General features: G+C 41.7%; 1 protein-coding gene across 2 annotated transcripts in view; it reads right to left on the reverse strand.

The window, feature by feature from the left end:
- Nucleotides 1-22,008, reverse strand: part of Fbn1 (fibrillin 1) — a 237,322-nt gene extending 215,314 nt beyond the window's left edge. For both annotated transcript variants that reach the window (XM_020160570.2, XM_074065892.1), the window contains exons 1-2: nt 21,875-22,008; nt 20,914-21,264 (exon numbers count right to left, since the gene is read on the reverse strand). In XM_020160570.2, coding sequence (XP_020016159.1) covers nt 20,914-21,083 — 170 coding nt within the window. In that variant the 5' untranslated portion in view covers nt 21,084-21,264; nt 21,875-22,008. The remainder of the gene's footprint in view (nt 1-20,913; nt 21,265-21,874) is intronic.
- Between the last annotated feature and the right edge of the window lie 4,997 nt (nt 22,009-27,005).

Consider the following 27,005-nt stretch of genomic DNA (forward strand, 5'->3'; position numbering starts at 1 on the left):
TATTATGATCTATAACAACCCTTGACTCTATCACCCTGGGGGATGGGTGAGTCCCAACAGGCTTGATATTTGGATCTGGTTCAGACAGCACTCAGAGATTGTGTGGGCTAAAAGTCTCTCTCAATGGAGCAAACAGCTGGGCTCTACCACGTCTGACCACATCATTGCAAGAATTGGCCTCTGTGCAAGATGTCTGCAGAGTGTCCACATTCCTTAGCCAGACTCACTTCTGCAAGTTTGGCCTCTTTTACAGCAAGATAGCCCTTCTGCTTCCTCTCCCAAGTGCAAAGTCCTTTTCAGACAAGGCTGGGGTAATAAAAACAAGGTCAGGGGGCTCTTATTTCATATGCAAGAGTTTCCCTGCCTGCACAGTAACCAAATCCTTAGGAAAGGAAAACAGTAAGCATCAGGTAAGGGCTAATGTGGTTGACTCTATTCCATGAGTTATCTGCTTTTTTGACCTTTAAGGGGAAACTTCCAATTGAGCCCCCCACTTTTTTATTTTTTGGCTGTAATAGAGTTTGAACTCAGGGTCTTACACTTACTAGGCAGGTGTTCTACTACTTGAGCCATGCCATCAGTCTTTTTGCTTCAGTCATTTTTCAGACAGAGTCTCATGCTTTTGTCCAGGTCCAGTCTCAGACCAAGATCCTCTACCTATGCCTCCAGAGTAACTGCATGCACCACCACACCCAGCTTGTTCTTTGAGAGAGGATTTCAGTAAGTTTTTGCCTAGACTGGTCTCGAACTGTGATCCTCCCATCTCTGCCTTCCAAGTGGCTGGGATTAGAGCTATGTGACACCCTGCCCATCTCTATTGAGCCCCTTGAGTATAAATGTGGGAGGATATGAAAGGTATATGGCCTCAAACAACAAACGGCATTCAACTGCCCACAAAACATGTCCTAAGGTAATATCTTAATAACCATTGTTCCATACTTAAATTCCTTTCACTACCAAAAATATGATAGCTCATGGAACAATCATAGTACACAAATGAGCTCTATTGTTAACCACGCATCTCCATTTCATCTGTTCTTTGACAAATTTTTATCAAGATAAAAAGAAAAAGGAAACTACGGCTACTATCTGATGAAGGGGTGCATACTACTCCAACAAAGTTTGCAAATTCCTCTGCCCCATTATCTTAGTGCCTTTGTTTGGTCCTCTTTGCTGCAGGCAGAGGTCAAGTCTCTCTGCAGTGATCTAAATACCATGTGTGACTGTGGCAGCCCATCTACCAGTCACAACAATGTACATAAGGAAACTTCAAACCCTGGTAATGAAAATGGCTTCAATGGCCTCCCCAAGCCTTCTCTGGGCTTTCTAGCTGAGATACACATTTCTGGGTTGTCTGGGTCAACACCGGCTGGAACGAAGACAATTCTGGTTTCAATTTTGAAGATGAAAGCCAGCCAACCTCTTTAACCTACTTCATGCACAATATTTTGTCTTCTTGACAAAATATTCTAAAATATTATTTTACAGTAAACTAAAAAGTAGCAGAAAGAATAGTTCATGCTCTAGTTTTCAGAAGTTCCATCCCTCTGGTTTTGTCCATCATCACTTAGTAGATTAGTGACTTCATTATCTTTTCCCCAGACCCATAGTCTGTCTTTTCTTTCTCCCTCCTTCCTTCTTTCCTCCCTTCCTCATATCTTCTTCCCTCCTTCTTCTCTCTCTCTCTCTCTCTCTCCCCTCCACAATGCCTGTTTACAAAGCATTTAGAATCAAATGTTTTGTTATACCTTGAAATCATTGTATCCATGATCACAGGGCTCAGGAGGCCTATAAAATCAGCAAGTTCACTACCACATGCACACAAGTTCATGACTAAGTACTAGCCTTGCCCAAAGCACAAAACCATTCAACAATATAAATGAGAACCTATCTAGCCTAGACACTGTGTTAGATAAGAAGTAAAATGACCAAGATAAGCACATCTAATGCTTAGATCTTTGTTTCTACATCGTTCTCCACTAAACCAGAGCACCTAGGAGAAATGATTGATTCCTGCCAGGACAGGGAACATACAAAATGAGTATTGAGCATCTTGTGGTGATAGAAATTAAGAGAGAGATAAACAAATAAACAGGCAATCACAGTGAAGGGACTTTGGTAAGGGACATAGGAGACAAGTGAAAGAACTCTCAATCTCCAAAGCTAGAACCATTTGAGCAAGAAAATAACAAAAGTAGCATTGGATTATACCCCAAGGTATAAAATAAATATCCACAAATCCATACTGATAAGTAAATGATTGAATGATAGATAAATGGGGGAGAAGAGAGAAATCTCCTGGGCTAGATTTACAGAGCTCAAGGCTCTGCCTTCAAAGAGATAGATGAAGCCTAACTTCCCACCCCTTATCTGTGTGCTGTACATTTTGGCATCCTTCCAGAGAGCTCACCATGGATGGGGCAAAGAGTAACACTACAATGGAGAAAGTTGACAGACACTACCTCAGCCAGGTAATCAAGGTTCACAGGAATAGTAATGACAAGTTATATTGATACTATAAAACCTTGATATGATGAGATGGAACTAGAACCCTACCTCTGTGGTCTTCTTCCCCCAAACCATAACTCCAGCCCTAAATGTGACAAAAATATCCAAGACTTCCAATTAAGGGACATTCTACAAAATATCTGACCAGTATTCATCAGCACCACAAAGGTCATCAAAAACAAGGAAAGTTTGACAAACTGTCTACAACCTACGAAGTCATGATGGCTAAAATATAATCTGATATCCCAGATGGGATCCTGAAACTAAAAGGAAAAAAAATTAGGCAAAATCTAAAGAAACATGAATCAAATATGCGGTTAGCTTGGCACAGTGGCTTACACCTGTAATGCCAGCTATTTGGGAAGTGTAAATAGGAGGACTGCAGTCCAGGCTGGCTCCAGGCAAAAAAAACAAGACCTTACCCCTGAAAAATAACTAAAAGCAAAAAGGACTGTGGGCGGGTCTCAACTAGTTGTGCACTTGCCTAGTAAGCATGAGGCCCTGAGTTCAAGCCCTAGTAGCACCCCACAAAAAAAAGACTTAAATTAATAACTATGTATCAATACCAGTTAACTGATTGTGATAAATGGATCATGATAAATGGATCATGGTAGAATAAGACACACAACAGGGCACTCATATTGATGCCCTCCATCCCACACACAGATAGCTTTGGAAAGTTGAAACAGAAAGCCACAAGGCCATTCCCTAAATCTGAGAGGTCACTTTACACTGACAGCCAATTTAAAACCTGTTAGGATCTTTTATAGGTGACTTAAACATGTGCATGTGTATGTTTTTCATTGGAAAAAAAAAAAAGAAAGGATTTAAAGCTTAAAAAGTCACTAAAAGGAAAGGAGACATTGGACCCTAAAGACCAGAAGCACAGGTGTTTGAAGAGTATCTCTCTGGGCACAATTCCTCTGAGACACTGAGCACTTTGTGTTTCTGATACTCTGGATTAAACACTACTAAGAACACAGGAGTCTGCTTGGATGCCTGAACTACCTACGTGTGACCCCCAACGTTCTGACAGCAATGATTTGATTCACTTGCTAGCCTACTCTGCACTGGGACTACTCTCTGGAGAGAAGCTCTTTCTCTGGCCTGATAACATCACTGACTTAATGTGTAAAAAGGGCTCCCACTACATACATGGAGAGAGGTATATTTGTTCATAAGCTGGAACTACTCTTTGGCCTTCTAGGGGTGAGGAAGTGTGGCCTCAAAACAGAAAAACCAGCACTTCTCAAGTTTTTATTTCAGAAACATCTGAGAAAATTTGATCAATGACATCAAAAGGGTGCTTTTGAAGAACTGCTTCTGAGAACTTTGCAGCCCCTTGACTTTAGCAATGGGTTCAAGGATAACCATGACATTTTCTTGGACTGGAATATTCAACCCATCTATTCAAGCCAAAGCCACATTGTTGTTTCCAAAGGGTAGGTGGAATTATAGAAATGATTGAAAACATAAAACAAGTAAACTAGGGAGGTGATCCAGAGCCTGTGTGGGGAGGCGGAGGCTGGGTGGTATCACGGAATTTCACTATTCCCTCCCTCCTTGTTATTGCCCACAGAAGAAATGGGGGAATGAAACCATGGTTCTCACCATTTCCCAGAAATTCTCAAACCAAGAGCTCTATCCAGGGAGATAATATCTTCTGAATGTTCTGGCAGGCCCAGGAAAAGACTGGAAAGCCAGCCAATGGGGTCAGGCTTAGGGGAAGGAACAGGGTTCTACAAGAACTGGAAGTGCTAGGTAATTGAATTGAATACTTTAGTTCTGAATACTGACAGCTGCCAACTGACAAACAGGTAAGGCTGTAAAATTTAATTTCTACGTATTGGTATTTAGAAGTTGGAATGGCCTTTCCAACAGAAACAATGTTAATAGGTAGTGGTTTGGTCCCCAAGCTAGTCAAATAGCAGTCTCTCAACTACATTATCAGCTAAATAGGCCATTGTGGGCTGGTCAGGGAACCTGACCACAACTTAAAATGTTTTATGGGAAACATTCCATAGCAGGCAACCGGAAAGAAACTTGACCACACCAACCCACCATGCCTCAGCTATATAGTAGGCTGCCCAGTGATCTGTAGAAATGAACACCTAAAAATCTATAACCTCACACAGTCCTGAGAGAGCAATGCCCTCCTCCAACCAAGACCTTTAGAGACAAAAATGGAATATTCCTAAGTCCATAAATCAGACAGGACACTTAAAAACTGGGGAATAATAGGATATTCTAATCCCCTACATTCCTGACCAGAAGACCCCACCTCACCAGCCTCTATAACACAAAATCAGAGCCCAGACCTGGCTCAGAGACCAAGAGCTCAGTGAGCTACTTCCGGAAAGAGTGGCTTCCAGATGAAGCAAGAAAGTAAGTCAGTTTTTTGTTTGTTTGGTTTTGGGTTTTGTGGTACTAGGGATGGAACCCAGGACCTTTTGTGCTTATAATCCCCAGCCATTGTAAGTCACCTTTGAACCTAATTTGATAGTTTCAATCTCATATCCAAATTATTCAAGCACTTCAGATCCTGTGGAATTGGGTAGCCACCTAAAGACACAGTTCAGATTTATCTTTGCAACCCCAATACGTAACACAAAACCTGAATCTTAAGAGGTAAAGAAACATTTAGGGTTTCAAATGTACTTCTAACTGGGACAACTTAAGCCAGTGAGAATTCTTTCAGAGTAGGGAGCATTTACTTTACTACAAAAATAAGTACGTTTAGAAGAAATTAAATAAAGTAAGTGGAAAAGATAATTTCTAGGCCAGGCATGGTGGCCCATGCCTGTAATTCAAGCTATGTGGGAGGCATAGATAAGAAGATCAGGGTTTGAGGGTAACCCTGGACAAAAACCCAAGACCCTATCGAAAAAATAACTAAAAGCAAAAAAGGAGTGAGACTGTGGCTTCCAGGATAAAGTGCCTACATAGTAAGTATGAGGCAAACCCCTGCACCACCTAAATAATTGAATGAATAAACAAACACATAAATGATAACCACTAGCAAGAAATCCTGGGAATTTTATAGCAGAGAGAAAAATACATCAGGCCATAAAGAATATTACATGCCGGCACACGAACACACACCATTCCTCACCAACACTCAGGGCGGCTCCTGGGGCAATGATTTTCAGTTGAATTGCTAAAGCTTAGTCAATTTCTTGAATAAAACAAGTAATTCTGAAAAAGCAATGCTGAAATAAGGGTACAAACATTCCCTTTAGAGTGTTAAAGGAAATCAGACAATAATTTTCTGTTAAAATTTTTTCTTTCTACCTATAGAGCAAAATCTTACCAATTTTTCATAGTATCCTAGCTTGAAACTCCTTATTAAAAAAAAAAAAAACACATTGAATGTTTCCATTTTGACTTGCATGAAAGATGAGGACAGGGGAATAGACCCTTGCAAAATCATTTCTTTCCCTGTCTGCCCCTTTCAGTGCCAGGCCCATTCTGTCTGCATTGCCCAGAATTTTCTACTTCATAATAGCTCATCCTTACTATTCGATGTTATGTAATTTTTCTGTATCCTTCAAAGTCACGGATCAGAAAAAGCAGACCTGGCAGCAATGCAAACATGGCTGGTTGTGAATGTTGAGTATAAATTCAAAACTAGGTGTGATGGACTGGGGGCATGGCTCAAGTCAAAGTACCTGCTTAGCAAGTATTCAGCCCCAAGTACTGCCCTTCTCCAAAACAAATCTAAAAAAAACTAGGTGTAAAACTTCATAGCATTAATAAATAAATAGGGAATGACAGAATTAGAATATTGCCATTCTGTCCCCCAAATAAATCAATGGTTTTAGGCAACAATCATTAATGGCTGTTAAAGTCACAAAAGACAGATGTCATTTTAATTGTGCCTCTTAATGAAATAGACATTCCATTTATCAGGTCTTCATGACAAAAGCTGACTGAGTTGGATCAAGCTCTAGCTACAAGTTCATGTCAAATACAGGACCCAGAGGTATACGATAAATCCCAAACCACAAGCATATGGACGTCACAGACTGCAAGAAATTCTACAACAGTGAACTTCAAGTGTGGTCCAGAGACTGACCAATGCTCGCCCACAATCTAGATGTTACCAGTGTATAATGAAATTAAGAGCCTAAAATGTAATGAAAATCACCCTTCATTGAGAAAGTCTTCCTATAAAGAAAATACCAGCTGGACTGAATAGTGTGACAAGCAGCATAGTGACTCTACATCTGGGCACAGTGTCTTGTCTCACCAAGGACCCCTAACAGGCAGTTTACAGATTGGCATTTTTAGAAGCACTGCTCTATAGGACATGACCAGTTTCTTTAACAAACGCAAGGAAAAAAATGTCAGAGGGAAAAATCTACATTTTTTTTGACAGCACTAGGGTTTGAACTCAGCCTTATACTTGGTAAGCAGATGCTCTACCACTTGAGCCACACTCCAAAGCCATTCTACATTTACAAATGAAAGAATTTTTCAGTGATTTACTTCAAAATACTCTGTGGCTAGAGAAGGAAGTAGATAAAACAAGATTGCAAAAAAAAACCAAAAAACAAGATGGCATATTAGTTGATAAATGCTGAAGATAAAGCATCATCTATAATTTTACACATATTTGAAGTTTTGCATACTAAAAAATTAAACAATGACAAGTTTGCTATAGCATCTGATAGTCTTAACCCATCCTGATAGCCACAGCAGTCTCCTACATATCACCACGCCACGCTGTTGATTTCTTTTTTCATTTAGCCAAAGAACCATCTGTATCTGTTATATACCTCAATATTCCTGAGAGAGACAAGGACCCTGAAAGGGCTGGGAGCATCACTCAAGTGCTACAGCACCTGCCTAGCAAGTGTAAAGCCCTGAGTTCAAACCCACTACCACCAAAACATGAAAATGAATAAATAAATAGGGTTAATGGTCTCAAGATAAGGAATCTAAGAACAAACAGCTTAAACACACTTGTGTAAGAATTAAACCATGGCAGCCCAGGGGATGGACTCCTCTGAGCCTTACAATCTTGTCTTCCTGGCGAGTCATTCTCCTAAATATACTTCCCCTTTCTTAATGACAAACCTATCAGTTAGCAAAAGATGCATTTGAGGAGAAAGGCATTGCTTTTGTTAGGTCTCTAAGTGTTGAATGTTGACTTTTTCTGAACACAGTGGAAGAACTCATAGTTTATAGTCATAGGAAATATGAAATGAAGGAAGGGAATCATTAAAGCAAGGAGTCCTGGTGTTTTCTGAACATTCAATGGAACCCATTTTCAAGGAAAAACACAAACCCAAATGAGCAGATAAGCCAGTCTGAGGTCAAACACAACTGTTGTCCTGCTGTCAAATATTCAACAAGGTCTAGATTAAATTGGAATTGCTTACAAGAAAGAAAAAATGGTTCACATAGTCTTATAAAATTCCTGAAAGGTTTTCAAAACTTTAAAAAGAAACACTTATTTTATTTGAGGTTTATTTTTCTCCTGAGAAGTGAACAGGGCACAGAAAGTACCTGGTGTTTGTTTTTGTTTTTGTTGTTTTAAATTTATTTTTGCTTTTTTGTAAACTTGAGTGTATTGATGGTGCTGTGGTTATCCCAAACAGATGAAAGACATTAGGTAATTTGAACATTTTTAATGGCAAATGGAAAACTAACCGATATGTGTTTAAACCATTCCTTATTTAAAATACTCATATTTTTATAGGCCGTGAATGAACGTCAGACAACCACGATTTCTTAGTTCATTGCCAATCAGTTAACCAAAGATTGGCAATATAAGGTACAGAACGTAGGGACTCTACCGAAGCTTTGCCTAAATTAAGATAATGTATGCTTTCTTCTACTTCTCTGGATGTTCAGTAATTTAAGATCTCTCTGAAAGTCAACTCTTATTAAAATCAAAATGAGTGTCATTAAAAGAATATGAAAAGATTTTCAATATCTGAAGAGAACTAAGTCACAGAAGAAAAATAAAGAAGAATCTCTTTGTACTAAATGAGCATTATGTGACTGCAGGGCAGGAAGCCAAAGAAAGGGAAGGCTCAGCTGGAAAGAAAGGGCTAGTACTCTTCTCAAGGGTGGCTAATCTGAGTCAGCCTGGCCCTAGTCACACCAGCAAGGCCAGAAGTGCCCAGGGAAAAGAGTGAGGAGGAAGTGAGTGGAGGGTCTACGGAAAAGGCAGCTCTCTCGTCCTGGTTGCAGATGTATTGCATTCACCAGCCTAACGACCCTTGTTCTTTGTTGCTAACCAAATTCCTCTTGATCCCAAGAGGAAGCCATCTAGCAGGGTCAAAACAGGACCCACACATGGCTAAGGCCAGGCCAGAGAGTGTGTCATAGTGATGTGCATGTAACCAGAGCAGTGCCGGAATTCTCCATGAGGTGTAATGTAGGCTAGGAAAGAGAAGCTGTCTTCTTACCTCTGAGATCAGGAGCTTGAGGCTCTGATTTAGAATTGCCAGTGGTCATCCAGTCTACACAACATAATCAAATCCTTACTCTAATAAAGGCGAGTAAAGGGCATTTCAGTAATGACCACCCAGCTCTCCACAAAGCTGTCCTAACTCTCTTTGCACTGCTGCCACAGAGAGTGGTTTTCAGGTCAGTCTTTCAATTTCATAAAATCTAAACTCCTTTCCCAGAAGCTTTTGGGGGAAAGGTGTTCATCAGGAAGGAGGCAAGACCTATTTGCAAAATCTGCCAATTTAAAAAATCAAAGCCTTTTGGAAGAGTTGAGGGGGACATAACAAGGAATAATAGTCAGTATATTTCCCAGTAAAGGTAACACAATTTGGGGAAAAGGAAAATGTAAAAAATAAAAGCTTTTCAACACACTACCTTTAAAGTATAACCAGGTCTCCACAGATAAAGAAAGTTCACCTTAAAATTACATTTAAAAAAAATTTTGCAAAGTTCTAGTTTGCTTCCTATGTTTCTGAAAATAATAAGTTCCAAGATGAGAAAGTAGAGTCTGTGGTATGCAGTTACTAATGACTATCTAACTTTTTGCTTTGGTTTTAAAGCCAACATCACTTTTCATAAAACTTTAGTCCTTCTTTTCTGTCTGTAACAACAGTAACCTAGTCATCCTCATCAGCATAGCTAACCATGTCAGGCACTGACTATGAGCCTGAAATGCATGATCTCAATAAATCTTAGGAAAACACAGAAAGGTATATATTATAATTGTGTCTACAAGTGAATAAGCGAGCCTTAGAGAGGTCAAGACACTTTCTGAGGTTTCTCCTTAGTAGGTGGTGGAGCAGGATATGACCCCAGGCATGTCTATCCCCACCCTTCTAAGCCTCACTGAAAACAAGGCCAGTGGTTATTAGCATTCATTGAAAACGACTCCTCTGTCTTTTAGAAAATAGTCCCACAAGCAATACCAAGCTACCCCATTACCCACAACCAGACTCAAATAGGAAACGGTGTGAGGTCATTACAGTATATCCCCCAGCCACTAGCTCTGGCTTTTTATGACTGAACTGCCAAGTTGCTCCTAGCCAACTCTTCAGGAAATGTTCAGACACTTTCTCAGATTCCAGCTAAAACGTCAACTATGTGGCCCTCGGGACTACAGAGCTCACAGGGTGGTAATGGGATATAAAATTTGCAAACTTGAGGTCAGTGGCCTAAACTCTGGGGTGTGAAGCAGCAACAGTCCACAAAAGATTAAAAACTCTTCGTCTACTTGAAGGCTGCATTTCAAGTCTTTCATTGCAAGCTGATGTTCACATCATCTCCAACATTAACCCTGTCAGTAAAGAGAAAGTTATTCTCTGTGGTAATTCTACCTGGAAACATTGGAAAGAATAGTATGAATTATGCTTGAGTCAGGGTGTTCATCCCGAGAATTAAGTATTAGGTCCAATTCAAACATAGCTAATGCTTAATAAATAGCTGTCGTTGGATTAGGCAGTTGTTCTACAAAATTATTGGGGGGGGGCGAATTGATATAGAAGAAAAGGCAAGAATCCAAGGAACATTTTCATGTTGACATGTACATTACATGCAATCTAAATGTATATATAAATTAGTAGTTAGAATAACGGAGTTAGCAAGTTATAAAATAAAAGACTGACACTAATCACAATTTCAGAACATTTGATGCCTTAACTGCCCATTAGAAGTGTGAGGTGGGGGTGGAGGGGGTCAGTTGATGCTGCAGGCCCCCCAGAGGAGACTCCCCTTTCTTTCTCCAACTCCCTCTCTGCTACTCCCACTAGCAATGACCTCCCATGAAAAGCCCCACCCACCCAGTCTGGAGGCCCTACTTAGTCTGGAGGGTTCCACTGAAAATTATAAATAAAAAAATTTTAAAGGTGTTCATAGGCCAGGCACGGGAGTACCAATACTGCCAGGAGCGAGGAAGCTGTCATTAACATCTGTCAAAGCCTAGCCCCTGCTCTTTCTAGCGCAGGTCCATGGCTGCCAAGATGCTTCATCCAGAACTTTCACCCCACCCTCTCCTCTGGCTTCCCTCAGCCTTCCTTCTTCCCTCTCCTAACAAAAACCTTACCCCTGTTTTCCTTTTTTGAAGATCCTAAGCCTCCAAGGGAAAAATTTCACATTTTCCCTAGAATTTATTTCTCTTAATATTTCAATTTTTATTTGATATTCCTTTTCTCCCTATATTATTTTTAGCTCAGGTTACCAAGTTACTTTTAAAATGAAGAGAAAGATGAGATGATGAAAAAAGAGGAGAAGAAAAAGAAGGAGGAGGAGGAGGAGGAAGAAGAAAAGGAAAGAAGGAGAAGAGGCAAAGATGACAATGAGTAAGAAGAAGGAAGGGAAAGAGAAAAACAATAGAATAAAATAAGCTAGAACTCTGCCTCTGAGATACATTCTCTTTATTAGCAGAGACACTACCACACTTGAGTTCAAAACCGTGAAACTCAGGAGACGATGTCTGAGGTATCCATAAGGCGATATAAATCCTGTCTCCCAACGCCAGCGTCATAAAATGGCTGCTCTATATTTGGACTTAGATGTGTTTGGATACTTATATCTGAATGTAAGTATGACTGATGGTCTAGGAATTCACAGCCCTTCAAAACACTGACCCAAGTCACTTGTCTAAGGAAGCAGTTCACTCTGAGCCTGCTTGCTGTTGGGAATACATCTTTGGCTGGGAACAGTGGAGATACCAAGTTTTTCTTTCTCCCTTCCACTGAGGGGGCTGAATAAATAGACTCAGTGATAATTTTAACCAAAAAAAGTTCCTGAGTTGAAATATTCATAGTTATAAGAAACTTACAGCCAGGATTTGACAGAGTGTAGAATATCAACAATTCACATTTGACTATATTCAAATTTGTCCTAATCCAGTTTTATTCTATGAGCAGAACAATTAAGAGTTCAGCTCTTTTACAATAATTCTATTGACAGTCACATGCCTAATTTGGTTATTTTTTATAACCCCTGATCCCCAAAACAAAAATTTGAAGTGGATTATAGACATATAAAAATGAGGCTGAGAATAGAAATTGAATGTAAAGTTCTAGGTAGAAGGAAGGCATAACATATTAAATGACTAAGTTAATAAATTAGAATGACTGTGTGTTAAATTTTTCACTGAATTTCTTAAAAGCTAAAGGAAGACCAGGCACAGTGGATCACTTCTGTAATCTCAGCTTCTAGGGAGGTAAAGAATCATGGTTTGAAGCTAGCACAGGCAAAAAGTCAGTGAAACCTCCATCTCAATCAACAAAGCCATACTTGTCATTCCAGTTACAAGGGAGGTCACAGGTAAGAGGATCACAGTCTAGGCTGGGCCCTGGCCAAAAACACAAAACCCTATCTAAGAAACAATAATAATAGAAAAAAGGACTAGAAACATGGCTCAAGTGCAAGTGCCCTAAGACCAAACCCCAGTACTGCCAAAATAAAAGAAGAAAAGCCAAAAGAAAAAAATTAGTTTCATAATTCTTACATTCAAATAAAACATGTTAGTTTATTAGGAACTATAATCTACTTCCTGAAGACTGAGTGCCTTAAATTCAGAATTGTGAATAAACTAAGAACATTGAGCTATATTCATGGAGCATTTTTCATTCTGTCACAGCAGCAAAATACAATGAAGCATTGTCAGTGAAGAACTAAGTCAAGCAGATGAGATCAAGTTAGAAATAAAACTGAAAATATCAGATTATCCTTCTCAAAGAAACTTTGCTTCATGATGCTAGTTAGTCTCCAAAGATACCCCAATACTTCCTCCTTTCCCTGCACACACAAGCTGCTCCTCACATTCAGAGACCATAGGAGCCATGCCCTGGAATCCAGACAAGGCCTTTGCCTGGCATGGAATCCCAATTCATGTCATTTCAGACTAAGTGTGAAGAGTCTGGTAGCTTCTACTTCAGTGATCCTGGGGGATTCTGAGATCCATGGAAAAAGTCTTTGCTGCTGTGAGACCATGTGGAGAAGCCATGTGTAGGAAGGAATCTAAGACTGTAGCAAGGAGGATTGAGGCACCCAGACACCCCTAGAACACACAAGCCCATTCGCGACCAGCCAGCCAGCCAGTCCCCAGCCACTGAAGGCTTGCTACAATCCACACAGGAGTTGGGTCACCCAACCAGTGGTCAGGAAACTATTGTTCCCAAGCCAGCCCCAATGGACACAAACCTTGAGGTTGTCCAGGTCACTGCATCTAGGGTTTAGTTTCCCCATTTAGAAAAACTCCACCAATGGCTCCATTCTAAGGGGCAGGAGAATGCATGAGAGAGAGATTTACAACCCAGAAGACAGGTGGCCCTTGCTTCTTTATTCCCACATCCACCTCCACTTAGATAAACCACAAGCAAAGAAAACAGGGCACCAGGCATCTTGTGTAAGTGAAAGAAACATGCTGCTGCTCAGTCTAGCCCAAAAGACATTGCAGGGAGCACAGACAAGATTCCCCACTATGCTCTGTCTAAATTCCTGACCTGCAGAGTCATGAAAAATTATAAGGTGGTTGTTTTAACCGTGAAGTTTGAGGTCATTTGTTACAAAGCAATATGACAACCAAAACACTCACAAATGGAAATAGCAGTTTCACTGGAGTTAGGAAGCCTGGAAATGGTCTTGCTTCCCTTTGGTTTTTCAGGAATGGTGCTAGCACGACTTTGTGTAGGACAAGTTCTCATTTATATGGAGGTGGAAGTTTTTAGATGCCCTTCCCCTTTGTCTCATGCCAGCTGGTCAGGTGTATCACCAATGTTAACTCTGGAGCCACCTGAGTGAACATTTTTCTTTCTTTACCTCCTCCCCTGCCTTTGTTCAGACCATCATCCACCCTCCTCGTGACCAATATCCACCTTTCAAATCTCCTCATCTCTCGTCTCCCTAATCTAATCACACAGCTTTCACACTGAAGCACATTAACGAAGATCTGACCACATCCCCATCTTAGAATTTTCCCATAGCTTTCCATTCTTATCTTTCACAACCATCAGGAATTTTATATTTCCCTTAGTCCCTCTCCTGTCCCAAACAACATTGCTGTCTGTGTGAAGGCAAGTTTGCAAACTGCACAATTCCAGGGGCACTAGTTTCATAGTCAACACCGTGAAGTGTACCAGTTGAAGCCATGCAGTGCAAACCCTGCCCATCTGGGCTCGATGTCCTGCGATCCAAAACACTTCATATCTTTTGCGCTTCATGTCCTTTGTACTCAAATTCTTCCTTAATTTCTCTTCTACACTCATACCCAGTCAGTCAAAATTGGTCAAAGTCTCGTGACAAAAAATTATCTACTGGAGCCAGACATGGTGGTTCACTCCTGTAATCTCAGCATTTGGGAGACTGAGGCAGAAGGATTATGAGTTCGAAGTCAGACTGAACTACAGAGGTATGTTCATGTTCAGCCTGTGCAAAAAGTTAGCGACACTCGCATCTCAATCAATGAGCCAGTCAGGCACCTGCCTGTGATCCCAGCTATGCAGGAGGCATAGGTATGAGGATCGTGGTCTGAGGCTGGGCTGGGCAAAAATGTAAGACATTACCTAAAAAATAACTAAAGCATAAAAGGGCTGGGACTGTGACCCGATGGGTAGAGCACTTGCGTAGCAAGCACGAAACCCTGAGTTCAAACCCCAACACCACCAAAAAAAAAAAAAAACAAAGACATATAGTTTACCCAACAGGAATGGCAGGAGGAGATTCAGGGGAAAATAAAGGTATCATGAATACAGAAAAAAAGAGTTATTATAATTTAAACACAGTAAAATACTAAGTGAAGAGCTCTATGAAGCCAGATTTACCAACAGTACTTCTTACCAGATTGTGTCCCTGAAGTAATTATTGAACTCTGCATCCCTCTTTCCTTACGTGTTAAATGTGCAACAAAGTTTAATCTCCATCATAAGGAGTTATGCACTAGGATAATTAATGGGTAATTAATATTTGTAAAGTGCAATCATAATCGACACATCAGAGCTTGCAATTTTTACTATTATTGCTGCAATTTAATGTAAAAAGTGGCTCTGAGTTTGCAGAAACCAAGGTTAAAAAAAAAACAGCAATCACTGAATACCTCATTTTCACCATAAGAATGTAAGTAAAACACCTGTGAGCTTCTCTTGGAAAGAGAACCTTACACAAATCTACTCTGAGCGAAATTTCTCACATGGGACATGAAGGTAAGAGATTCTGGATGATATTAAGCAAAGCCTCCAGCTCAGAACCTTGGGCAATGTAGAAAGAACAGGTCTACCATCGTCAATTAAAAAAAATCAAAGTATAATATTAAGATATTATACATGTGCCATCCAAGTCCCTGCTGGCTCTGACATCCTATGATTCTTTCTGGGTTTTATTAATGTCTGCAGAAATGGTAGAAAACATTTCTTATTTGACTAAATAGCACTACATGATTCACTAGGCTTAGGATTTGTGAACTAGCATGAGAGAATATTAAGAATTTTAAGTGGAATTTTACCAATGTCTTAGTCCTGCATTTTTGTCCAGTGGAATGAGAAACCAAAACCATAACTTAAAATTAATGGAGAAAGAAAATTTAATATTAAGTCTTTGTCTTTAGAATGCAACCTTTGCATACCATGGTTCGCAAGTCTGTTAAAGGAAATTACCCTTCTCATGGAATGGTTGTGAGGAGTGAAAGAATTATCATATGTAATTCATTTAGAACAGAGTCTTGCACATGGATGTTATCTAAATGTTACTTACTATGACTACAATTATTACTACACAGGGTCTTGACTCACACTGGTTGGATTTAGAACGTTTTGACTTAGTAATGGCGTGAAAGCCATATATATTCAATAGAAACCATACTTCAAACTTTGAATTTTGATCTTTTCCCAGGCCTATTCAAGAACAGGATTCTCTCTTGAGATGCTTCGTAGTTTTGAGCAGGATGCAACCCCATGAAACCAAGGGGTCTTTATATTTGTTTTTACTTCATACCAGACTCCATGCCTCCTACCATCTTTCTGTGGACTCTGGGTTCCTGATTCTCCATTCCTCTAACTCTTAAGCACTGCTTCCCTCCCCTCCACCACCACCTCAGCCGTGGGCTATATGCCTCTAGCATTCAAATCAAAGCTTCTTGAATTAATAAACTCTTCAAAACCCCCTATAATGATGTCAGTGGCAAAATGCTTATGAGGGGATCTTGCCTTTGACAATTTTACAAGCTAATGGGAAAATCAAGTGTAATGAAGGTGAGACACAAAACTCTTATACATTGGTTATAAAACTCATGCCTGATAATGGTTTTTGCTTTCTCAAAGAATTTCATAGTAAAACAATTAAGTTGTTAAAGTAGGCCCATTTGCAGGGTTAGTTTCTAGAATCAAAGAAATTGCTAAACTAGTTTATTTCTCTTTCAAAAGAACATTTACATTGAAAATCAAAGCTAAAATTCCCAAACTGGGTAGGTCAATCTATTAATTTTATTTTTTTTCCCCTTTGGTATCAATATCCTAATGGTTTGTTCAGTATTTTGCTTTGGTCACTAAATTTTTAAATTATCTGCTCCATAAGACAAGAAGGAACATATCAAATTCTTTTAAATTCCAAATAAGCTTGAAGAGAGGTTTGTACTTCTATTTCCTTCAGCCCTCACTTCATTTCACTATAGTTTGATGTACTGTTTTCATCAATTTCAACGTTATGTTTTCATTAATTTCGACAACTTACTCATTTCTGTAAACAATCTCTATATCCTAAATGTTACAAATAAGTCACATGAAAAAAATATTTCTATCTCTATCTTTTTGTTTAAAATGTCTAATTACTGAAACCTTCTACTTAGGAATGCCTATTTTTTTAAATTGTATCCCAATATTTTAGCTTAATCTTTACAATAAATGCAAAGACAAGTCATATCACTGCAGGACTATTTCCCCATATTTAATTATCACCACCCCATCTGACCTCACATGAAGTCTTCAAGTCCTCTTTGTAAAGTGAAATGGACTTTATAAAGCCTACAGAACATTTTCTGTGTTCCCTGTTAAAATTCTTTATTTTAATAACAGACTTCTGTGTAATTAATCCCTGGGAGTTTGCAGTCACATAGTCTACCCTGTGTATGAACTGTTCCATGTGTATTTTTCTGGTAACAAGACCTCTGGAGAAAGTAAACAAATAAACAAAGACCAAAAGGCATCACACATAAGGGTACAAACTGTGAAATACAACCAAACTCATATACCTATAAACTGGGCAGCCAAGGACAGAGGATCCAATCCTCATTACAGGAGATTGGGGGAAAGGAGGTCTCACTTAAAGGAATTTTTTCCCTTGACATGAAATTGTAATATTTCCTTATTTGGGAGCTAAAGCAATAAGGCAATTATAAATAAATGGTGCATACCTCCTTCAACTAGAGTTGGTTTGCTGGGTTTTTTTGTTTGTTTGTTTGTTTGTTTGTCTTAATACTGGACTGTCTCCCACACTTTTTGCCTAATCACGGAAGGTTAGAATTTAACTGAAAAAAATTCTTGTGGACTGAAATGCAGACAAAATTAGGATTTTATTATTTCACATAAAGTCATTTCACACATGTTAAGCAATACCCAGGCAAAGAAAAAACTACTACACATTAACTACTTGAAAATATTTCTTAAACTTGCAAAATTCTCCCTTGAAAACAGAGAAAAACACAATTTCTTTGCAGAGTGAATGGGAACCACACTCATTCCATTAAAAAAAAAAAGATTTCCTGTAAAAGCAGAAATTGGCAATTTACTCTAAGAAAACACAGCAAGAGCTGGGAAGAAACTTGAGGATGCTTAAATTTCCACTGTGGAACAACTTCTGGGGAGGGGAAAAAAAAAAAACAACCAACACCTGCAACAAGATGGGAGGAGAGAAAGAACAGCTAGGAAGATACACCCAGGAAGGGAAAAACAAGGCAGTTTCCTAGTCTGTAGATCTTAAGAATAGCAAGGCAAATTTTGTAGTCACCATCTACGTCAGAGAAAAACAAGGAGGCAGTTTTTGTGGGGGAGATTAGACCAGTGAACATCAGACATCAGTAAGCTTAAAGAACCTTTTCACCATAGGAAATATTACTGAGGTGCTGAAAGTCACTGCCACCAACTTCCCATTAGGAAGCCTCAGGGGTTACAAATCACTTTCACTTCATAAACTGTGCATTTCCATCAAAATGACAAACAGGTTTTACTGGAGTCCAAGGGGTTAGTTTTGAAGTGGATAATATTTTAATGAGCAAAAATAGAAAATTTAAGCAGTAACTGGAAAAATGTAATACACAGCTGTTTTTCCTGATGATTTACACAGCAGGATATGGCTAAAAGACTCATTCATGTGAGACTGTAATGACAACAAGGAGAGAGAATAAACTCAAATGTGATTCCAATTTAACACTGGAATGAGTGTCTGTTGAAAATCTATAAGGAAACCTTTGATCCAGCAATTCTACTTTAATTACTTTATACCACATATAAACTTAAGCGTGTACACATTGGTATGTAGAAGATTATTGGTAATAGCAAAATATTTAATATAATCTAAAGAACCTTCACTGGGGAACTGTTCCAGCCACACTGTGGGATTCTATACACCAAAAAAGACAAGAGGCAGATGCATAGAAGATAGATGGATACACTAGAGATATACAAGATGTGAACAAGGTTCAGAATATCATATATAGTATATTCCATGTATTTTCAAAGATACACACATATGTGCGTGTATACATATACTTATGTGTGGATATGATATATATGTGCATGGATATGTAGAAAGAGCAGATGTACATGCCCAAAATTTTTCAACAAAAATACATAAGAAAATGGTCTCTGAAGGGTAGGCAGGAAATACTTTTAGTTGTATATCCTTTTAAATTATCATTTTAATCACCCACCTATATATAGACGGATATAGATAGGTAGATATGCTTATAGATAATATGAGAATTAGAAACTCATAATTACTCTTCTATTAATCCTATGCTTTAGGAAGTCTTTACAAAAACTTTATAAGATATGGTCTGTTAGTGATCAAATACTATGAGAAGTACAGAGAAGCAACTCTCTATAATCATAAAAAAAATGTAAAACCCAACAGAAATAAGCCCTGGAGTGAGTACAAGTGTGGCATGGTATAAGCAACAAAGGAAAGCTAACTTTCTGTTTTTATGTTGGGTCTGTGTATCCAAGGAAAGAAGTGAGTTGTGATGGCACATGGAGATAAGACACGTGTTCCACCAGACCTGATGTCTCCTCACAGATTTTCATCCACTGAATCAAAACCCAACTTCCTCTGCTCTCTCTCTCTCTCTCTCTCCCTTTTCCTCTCTCCCTCCGTCCCTCCCTCCCTCTCTCTCTTTCTCTCTCCCTTTCTTTTTATTCCTCTCTCCATTATATATATTCATATATATATATGAAAAATGGCATCAAAAATAGGTAAGTTCTCTCTCTCTCCCTTTCTTTTCATTCCTCTCTGTCCATTATATATATATATTCATATAAATATATACATGAACAATGGCATCAAAAATGGGTAAGTTAATATTGTATAGCAAAAATATATTTTAAGTAAAAATGCTGAACTAAATAAAAGTCTTTTTGAGAACACATGGAATCAGAGTTTCAGCCCATTTATTGAATGTGCCCAATAGCTCAAACACAGTGTAATGAATGTCCATTGCTTGGTCAGAATCAGGAAACTTCATTTCCAACAGTTTTAGAATCCTGGCTTTGTTTTCCACAAAGGCCAAGATGGAACTGAATTCTTCATAACTATTTTCGGGGGTCAGAAAATCACATATATTTTACCACAGCCTAAGTGCTTAGCTCTGACAATCATCTTGTCCTTAGTTCAGACTAGGACTCAAAAATTGGTCTGTTCACTTTACTGTACTTTTTATTCTTGCACCTGGGACATTAAAACAAAAACTCCACAACCTACGCACTATTAAAGCAGCCCATAACAAAAGACCATCTCCAATGAACACCTTCACTTGTTCACCAGGGCCACAAAATCAAGCCACAAAACACCCAGAAGAGCATCCGTGAGAATTTGAAGAATTCAACAGAAAACCATTGTGTATTTTTTATCTGGGTTCATTTATCAGGCCCCTTCAAGGAGATGAGATAGGTCATTTGTGGTCCATCTGTTTCTATGGAGGCTTGAACTTAAACTCGGAAAGAGATTTCTCTTTCCATCTAAAACATCTTAAAAGGAGGACATTTTCACTCCCCTTCAATCCAGAGAACTGACAGCTCTTGGACAGTCAAACTACCTAATTTAAGTCATTCTTGCCGAAATATTTGGAGCTTGGAAAACCGGAGAAATGGTGTTGTATGTACTTAACACACACCCCATTGGCTAACAACAGTCTCTTCAGGTCCGCCACAGCGACAGTACTGCACCTATGACTTAGAGAACGCCACACAACCCAAACACTACTTCTCAGAAACACAGGTTCCGCTCTGCTTCCAGGGGACACATCTGAAAAGGAGCGGAGCCACAAAATTCGTTCTCTACTTTCAATAAGCCTAACTTACAGGAGGTCCAGCTATGAACCATGTGTCTGTCTGACTGGCTGTCATTGGACTCTTTTCCTTTCCCTGCTCCCTTGCAAAGAGCAGATGCCCACAAGGAAAGTACTTTCCCCGAAACAACCGGAATTGGTATGAAGGGAAAGGAACGGGCTCCTCCCCTTCTTCCTCAAGGAACCCTTCTCGCCTCCCCAAATCTGCCTCAACAATGGCCCAAGATTCCTTTTGGCCAAGACTGAAATCTTTAAGGAGCAGGAGGAAGGCTATTTAGTCCCGAATTTACCACCTCTAAGGCACCCCCTGGAGGTCTTGCCAAGGATCCTTCTACCGTGCAGAATCCACCCTGTCCAGTTGCAATGGATCTTCAACTTGAGAGAAGGGGGGAGGGGACACCCACCCCGAAGGAGCTGACCCTTTCCATTACCCTTTAAGTGCGTCGTGTCCTCCGCCACCTCTTCTCTTGGCCCGGCTGGCTCTGGTTTCCTTCACATTCCCAGCCTCCAAATTGGCGTCCGCCCCCTGGCTCTGGCTCGTGCAGGACGCTAAGAGCACGGTAAATCCTAGGGCGACCTCCAGCAGCCCCCCTCGCCGCATGATGCCGAGCGGCCGCCGGCTCCCGCCGCCTCTGGCCGCGCCCGGGGCTCTGTCTGCGGCCGCCGCTGCGCCCTGATGCGCACCGCGCTGCCCGGGTCCCGCTCTCCCGCCGCTGGTCCCCCGGGCCGGGTTCCTCCCGCCTTCTCCAGGCTCTGCTCCCACTTCAGGCGGCCCCTGCCAGCTGCAACACAGAGACAAATCCCCAAGGCGGGGGAGATACTCAGGGCACCGGGATGCTGAAGCCTCGCGGTCCCCTTTCCCGAGCCCAACGCGCGCGCCGCCTGCGCGTGGCGCAGTTCATTTGGGCAAGTGAAGACCTTTGATCCACAGCTGGCTGAAAAGCCCCAGACCCCCGGAGGGAGGGATTCCCGCCGCCCCTCGGCCTCCTGGGCGCGGGCTGCAGAGAGCAGCGCAAAGTACCCACGTCCCGAACAATCCTAAGCCTCGGGGCGAGTTCTCTGGGTTGCTTTTTTAATGGCATGAATTGCACGCGATGCGCGCCCCCAGCTTCTCAGCCTGTCCTCTCCGCCAAGCCGCGGGGTTGGAAGCCCGCCGCTCTGTCCCAGGCGACTACGGGCGCTACCATCCGCCCCCGAGCATCTGTCGCCGAGCTGGGCACCCGGGAATGCTGTCAGGCAGGGGAGGGCCAGCGCCAGCTGTGGATGTTCTGGAACAGCCCCTCACCCCTGTCCCTGTCCCTGCCCTCGGCGCGGCGCAAACGCAAAAGCCTCCGTGGCTGGATCTCCAGCCCCGGTTGCCGCCCGACCTGTCGGGACCCCAGCTGCACCCACTGGAGAGGCGGCGACTCCCACTCGGAGGCAGCGGCGGTGGCTGGTCCTCGGTCCTGGCCTGGGCAGCCGCTGCTCCGCTCGGCTGCGCTCCGCCCGCAGCTGTCCCAGCTGTGGCCGCCTGTCCGCCTGTGGCACCCACCGTCTCTGCCCCGGCTCCGCGGCCCCCTCCTTTCCCCACCTCTTCAAGTATCGTCCGCGCAGCGGTTTCTCGCGAGAGAAATACTTTTTTTAAAAAAAGAAAGAAAGAAAAAGAAAATGACACCCCCCCTCCTCCATCCCCCTCACCACCACCCCACCCCACCCCCGGCCCCATCCATCCTCCCTTTCCACTCCCCGTTGCCAGCCACCGCCTCGGCGCGGGGCCTCCCTCACTCGCAGGATTAGCGCAGTGGGAGGAGGCCGAGGTAATCGGGTCCTGCAGGGCCTGGGATTTCTAGTCTTGGGGTGGGGAGGAGAGGGAAGGGGAAGAGGTGGAGTAGCGGTTTCGCCCGTTCTGCGGCTGGGAGGTCTAGATCCGAGATTAGCCTCTCCCGTGATCGGGGAAACTCGCTCGCGCGGAAAGTTGTGCCACCTGCACCAAAATGTGCGCTGGAGACTGTGGCCGGGAGGTTCGGGAGGCCCTGGAGGCCCTAACTGAATAGGGGGACCGGTCCTGGTTGCCGGCGCCTCCAGACGCAGCCTCTCTGCACCTCTAGGTCCAGCACTGAGCAGAGCTGGAGGCCGGGAGGCTGGGGAAGGGCAAGTTCCAGACCAGGGCCTCTGCGCGGGCTGCTGTGCCGGCCAGGGAAGGGACTCCGCCCCCGCCACTTGTCGCCCGAACTCAGGAGCCCACTAGAGGTGTGGTTCTTCCCAGGCTCAGTCCAAGGCACCCACCAGGCTAACGCCAGGATGCTTCCAGAGTTCGATCTGGTTGAGAAACCAGAGTCCTGCGGATATTGGAATTTGGGATTTGGGGTGGAGGCAGTGAAGAGATGGTCCTCTTGTCCAGCCCACAGTTAAGATTGGGGTTTGTCTGTATGAGCCTGTTTGCCAACCCATACACGCACACGCACACAGCCTGTCCAGAATATGCAAGACACAATAAATTAGTGACTTCCGAGGATATAGTTTTTATAGCATCCCTCCATGGGTAAGACCCAGTGTTGCCTGCACCCTGTAACAATTAAGGAAGGAAATCAGGGAATCCACACTGTGTCCTGACTGCTTGAACCAGAGGCCATCATAAAAATCCCTGGGAGCAGCCAGCCAACAGCTGCCAAGTCAGGAATAAGAAAGAGCTCACCACAGATACCCTAAGAATGCATCTTAATGATGGGGATTTTCCTTATTTGCAATAGTTTGTGCCCAGATATGAGACTATAGGAACCCCAGCAAATCATTCAACTGCTTTCCAATTGTAAATTGGGCCAACAGTCTTATAACAGTGATGATGAGCCTGCTGTCTTGCTGTGATACATGAACTTGAAGATGAAGACCATGAAACTACAGAAAATATGAACTGATTTAAATTCAGAGTCCTTTCAATATGTTGTCTAGTTTAAGGTCTTACCTACAAAAATTCTTAGCAGGCCCATGAATTAAAGACTTGATCACATGCCTTCAGATGACTAAAGTAGATCATTCATTCTAGATGTATTTACTGAGTACCAACCATATAACAATTGGTGCATAGGCAAACCAGACTTCCTGGTAAGCAAGGCATAAATGCCTCTCTCCACATACAGTAGGTATCCTGAAGGAAAAGGCAAACTTGAAACAAATAATGACCCAACTGTTAAGTGCCAAGATGTACAGGGTGCTTTCATGGAGGATATAGAACAAACAGGGTGACCAGACCTAGGCTAGGGTTGACCAGGGAAGGCTTCCCTGGGAAAGGGACATTGAACGTCCCTTACACATGATTAGAGGGCTGGGGCAAGACTCAAGTGGTAAAGCACTTGCTGTAAGAATCACAAGGCCTGTAGCGTTGGAAGAGGTCCTTACAGTAACAAGTACCATTTATTCAGCCTTTTTTTTGGCAGTACTGGGGTTTGAATTCAGGGCTTCGCAGTTGCTAGTCAGCACTGTACCAAGTTTCCCTAAGTCCTTTTTCCTCTGGTTATTTTGGAGATAGGCTCACGCTTTTTTGCGCAGGCTGGCCTGGATCCTCCTATGTATTCTTCCCACCATTGCTAGGACGACAGGTGCATGCCACCAAACCCAGCTTTTTTCCATTGAGATGAGAAAAAAAAAAAAAGGGAAACTTTTTTGCCCAGGCTGGCCTTGAACCACGATCCTCCTGATCTCAGCCTCCCAAGTAGCCAGGATTACAGGAATGAGCCACTGGCACCCAGCTTGTTGAGTCTGTGCCAGTGCAGGCAATGTGTTAAGTGAGACTCTAGTAATGTTCTTCCCATTTTAAACTTTCAGAGTAGTTAAGCTGTAAAGAAATGCTGTTTTTCTTTCAGGGAAAATTTGTGTTAGTCTCTGTAAGTTATGTCCAGGATGCTAAGCAATTCCTACTTCAGTGTGGGTTTGTGAAAGTGAGAAGGAAAAAAATGATTTTTTTAAAAAGTATAAATAAATGCTAAAAAAAGGAATGAGAATAGTTTAATTTCTACCGTTTTTCAGAAATTTGATTTATTGAGGAAATATTTTAATGGCTTAAAGGTTTTTAAAAAGTATTTTTCTAAAATCCCACCACCTTAACACAACTGTTTTTATTTTTCTCAGTTTGCCTCTAGTCTTTGCCCATATGGTACATCTTACACAGTGATAACCATGAGGTATATATAGTTTTGTCTTCTGCTGAACAATGAGAGAATGTGTTTCAGGGTTTAACCTTTGCATTTTGCAGATGGGGTCCCTGGGTGAGGTTTGCCTAGCCATACTTCTGGCAGAGAGCACACACTGTTAAATTATGTTATTGAAATAACTTTCATTACCTCAATCCCCCAAAGCAAACAGTTCCTCTCCACCCAAAACAAAAGCTCTGGTTCCCAGATTTCATTTCACTTGTGTTTTCCATGAGTTCTGTGACCCACCCTGGTATTCCCTGTCATTTTTTTCTACCAGACATAACAGATACCAGCCCAAGAGCAGAGGGGAATAAAGAGGAGGCCTGGCCAGCAAGAAAGGATATAGCATTGTATCCACCACAAATTAAAACCACCTTCTCTCTCAGCTCCATTCAACAAGTGTTTACCACACACCAGCTCTGTCTTCCAGACTATGGTAGACCCTTCAGAGGCCACCAGAAAATGTCAGTACTATTTCCTGCCCCAAGGCTTTACACATTTTCCCAGGGGGAAAAAATGACTACATACACAAAAACTTCCAAAAAGTGACAGATAGTAAATATTTTAGGCTTCATGAGATGAAGGGCAAAAGAAAACAAATTTCCTCAAGCACTTTATAGACAAGAACCAAATTTTACCTATGGACACTGAAATTTGAATTTCATTTCATTCCCATGGCTAATGAAACATTACTCTTCTTTTGATCTCTGTCAACAATTCAAAAATGCAATTACTATTCATAGCTTACAGGTAATATGAAAGCAGACAAAGGAGTAGGCATGTCCTGTGAGCCACAGTTTAACAGCCCCTAGCATATAAGAAAAGGGCTAGCATAAAAAATGACTTGGAGAGTTCTCTCCAAACTGGATGTCACCAAGACAGGAGTCCAGAGGGGAGGGAGGTGGTGGGGGAGGGCGGGCTGATCCAGCCAGGAAGACTTAATGGAAGAGATGGGATTTGAGCAGAGCCTTGAAAGGGGGTAGGATTTAGCTGCATAGAACAGTCTAAGGAGAACTATTCAGGCAGGCGAGATGAGCAGGAGGCAAAGGCACAGGCGGGGAGAAAGATCACGGGTCAGAGAAGACAGATGAGGTGTTTCCCCATCCTTCACTGTGACACACTTCTAGCTCTTCAAGGTTTCTGTAACACGCCCTGGGCTGGGTGTTTATGGAAGAGAGGCGTATCGGGGCCTGTGGGATTTTTCTTTAAATGACTATAATTAATCATACCATATGAATATTTATAATAGCCATCATCCAAGACTTGGAAAAACTGAGATCCATCTGATCTCTGCTTTAAAAGTGGTGAAGGGCTGAGCAGACTTGATTTTTCTCCACCAGGAGATTTCCAGTTTTCAATTAGCCATCTACATTAAGAAATTTTTATGGAGAATGATGTTTTTCTCAGGACTTTAATAATATTGTAATTATACTAGGAAATGCCAGATTCCCTAACCCAAATTGTCATGGCCAGTATGGAAGTCTCATTAAGTTAGGAGTGACAAGTAGCCTTGGTTAGTGAAATTTATCTTTTTCTGCATCTGTTTTTGTTTTTACTTTCTGAATTTTCTCTTAAAAGTTAGTAATTAGTAGACACTAGTAATTAGTGGATATCTTTAAAAAAATGTTCTTCCTGGATGGCTTTATCTATTCCCATGATTTCACCCCCTGCTTATAACATACTATTAACTCCCAAATCTGTTTCTCCACCCCAGACATCTCCCCAGAGCTTCACATTCAGACGTCCAAGTTCCTGCTGGATGCCTCCACCTACCCCTCCCACAGGCTGCAAACTCATCCTAGCAGTCTCTATGATGGTCTCCAGTGATTCCCCACTAGGTACTCATGCCCTGGGATAATCCCCTCCCTTTGCATATGGGCTGGACCTATGTGTCCCTTCTAGCAGAGAGCAGGGGAAGGGAGGGGATGTCTCTGGATTCCATCTTGCTTGCCTTTTTTTGTTCTCCTGATCACCCAAACTGATGGGAGTCAGCTGCCATGTGGTGCACTCTTCTATAGAGAGGCCCTGTGGCAAAGAACTGAGGCAGCCAACAGTCACTGAGGACTCAAGGCCCCAAGTCCAGTCGCCCTCAATGAACTCAATTCTGCTAACAATCATATGAGTGAGCTTAGACGTCTTCTTATGAGACTGCAGCCCCACCCAACACTTGAATTGCATCTCTGAGAACAGTTCAGCCCCAGGCATCTAGTTGATCAGTGCCCAAATGGCAACCCACAGAAACCATGAGTGTCCTGCTTAAAGCCAATAAATTTTGAGGTCATTATGGCACATAAATAGATAACAAATATATCAGCAAACTTGCTAAACATGTTCCTTCTTCTAAATAGAGACTT

This window comes from Castor canadensis, chromosome 2, assembly GCF_047511655.1.
Source record: "Castor canadensis chromosome 2, mCasCan1.hap1v2, whole genome shotgun sequence".
NCBI lineage: Eukaryota > Metazoa > Chordata > Mammalia > Rodentia > Castoridae > Castor > Castor canadensis.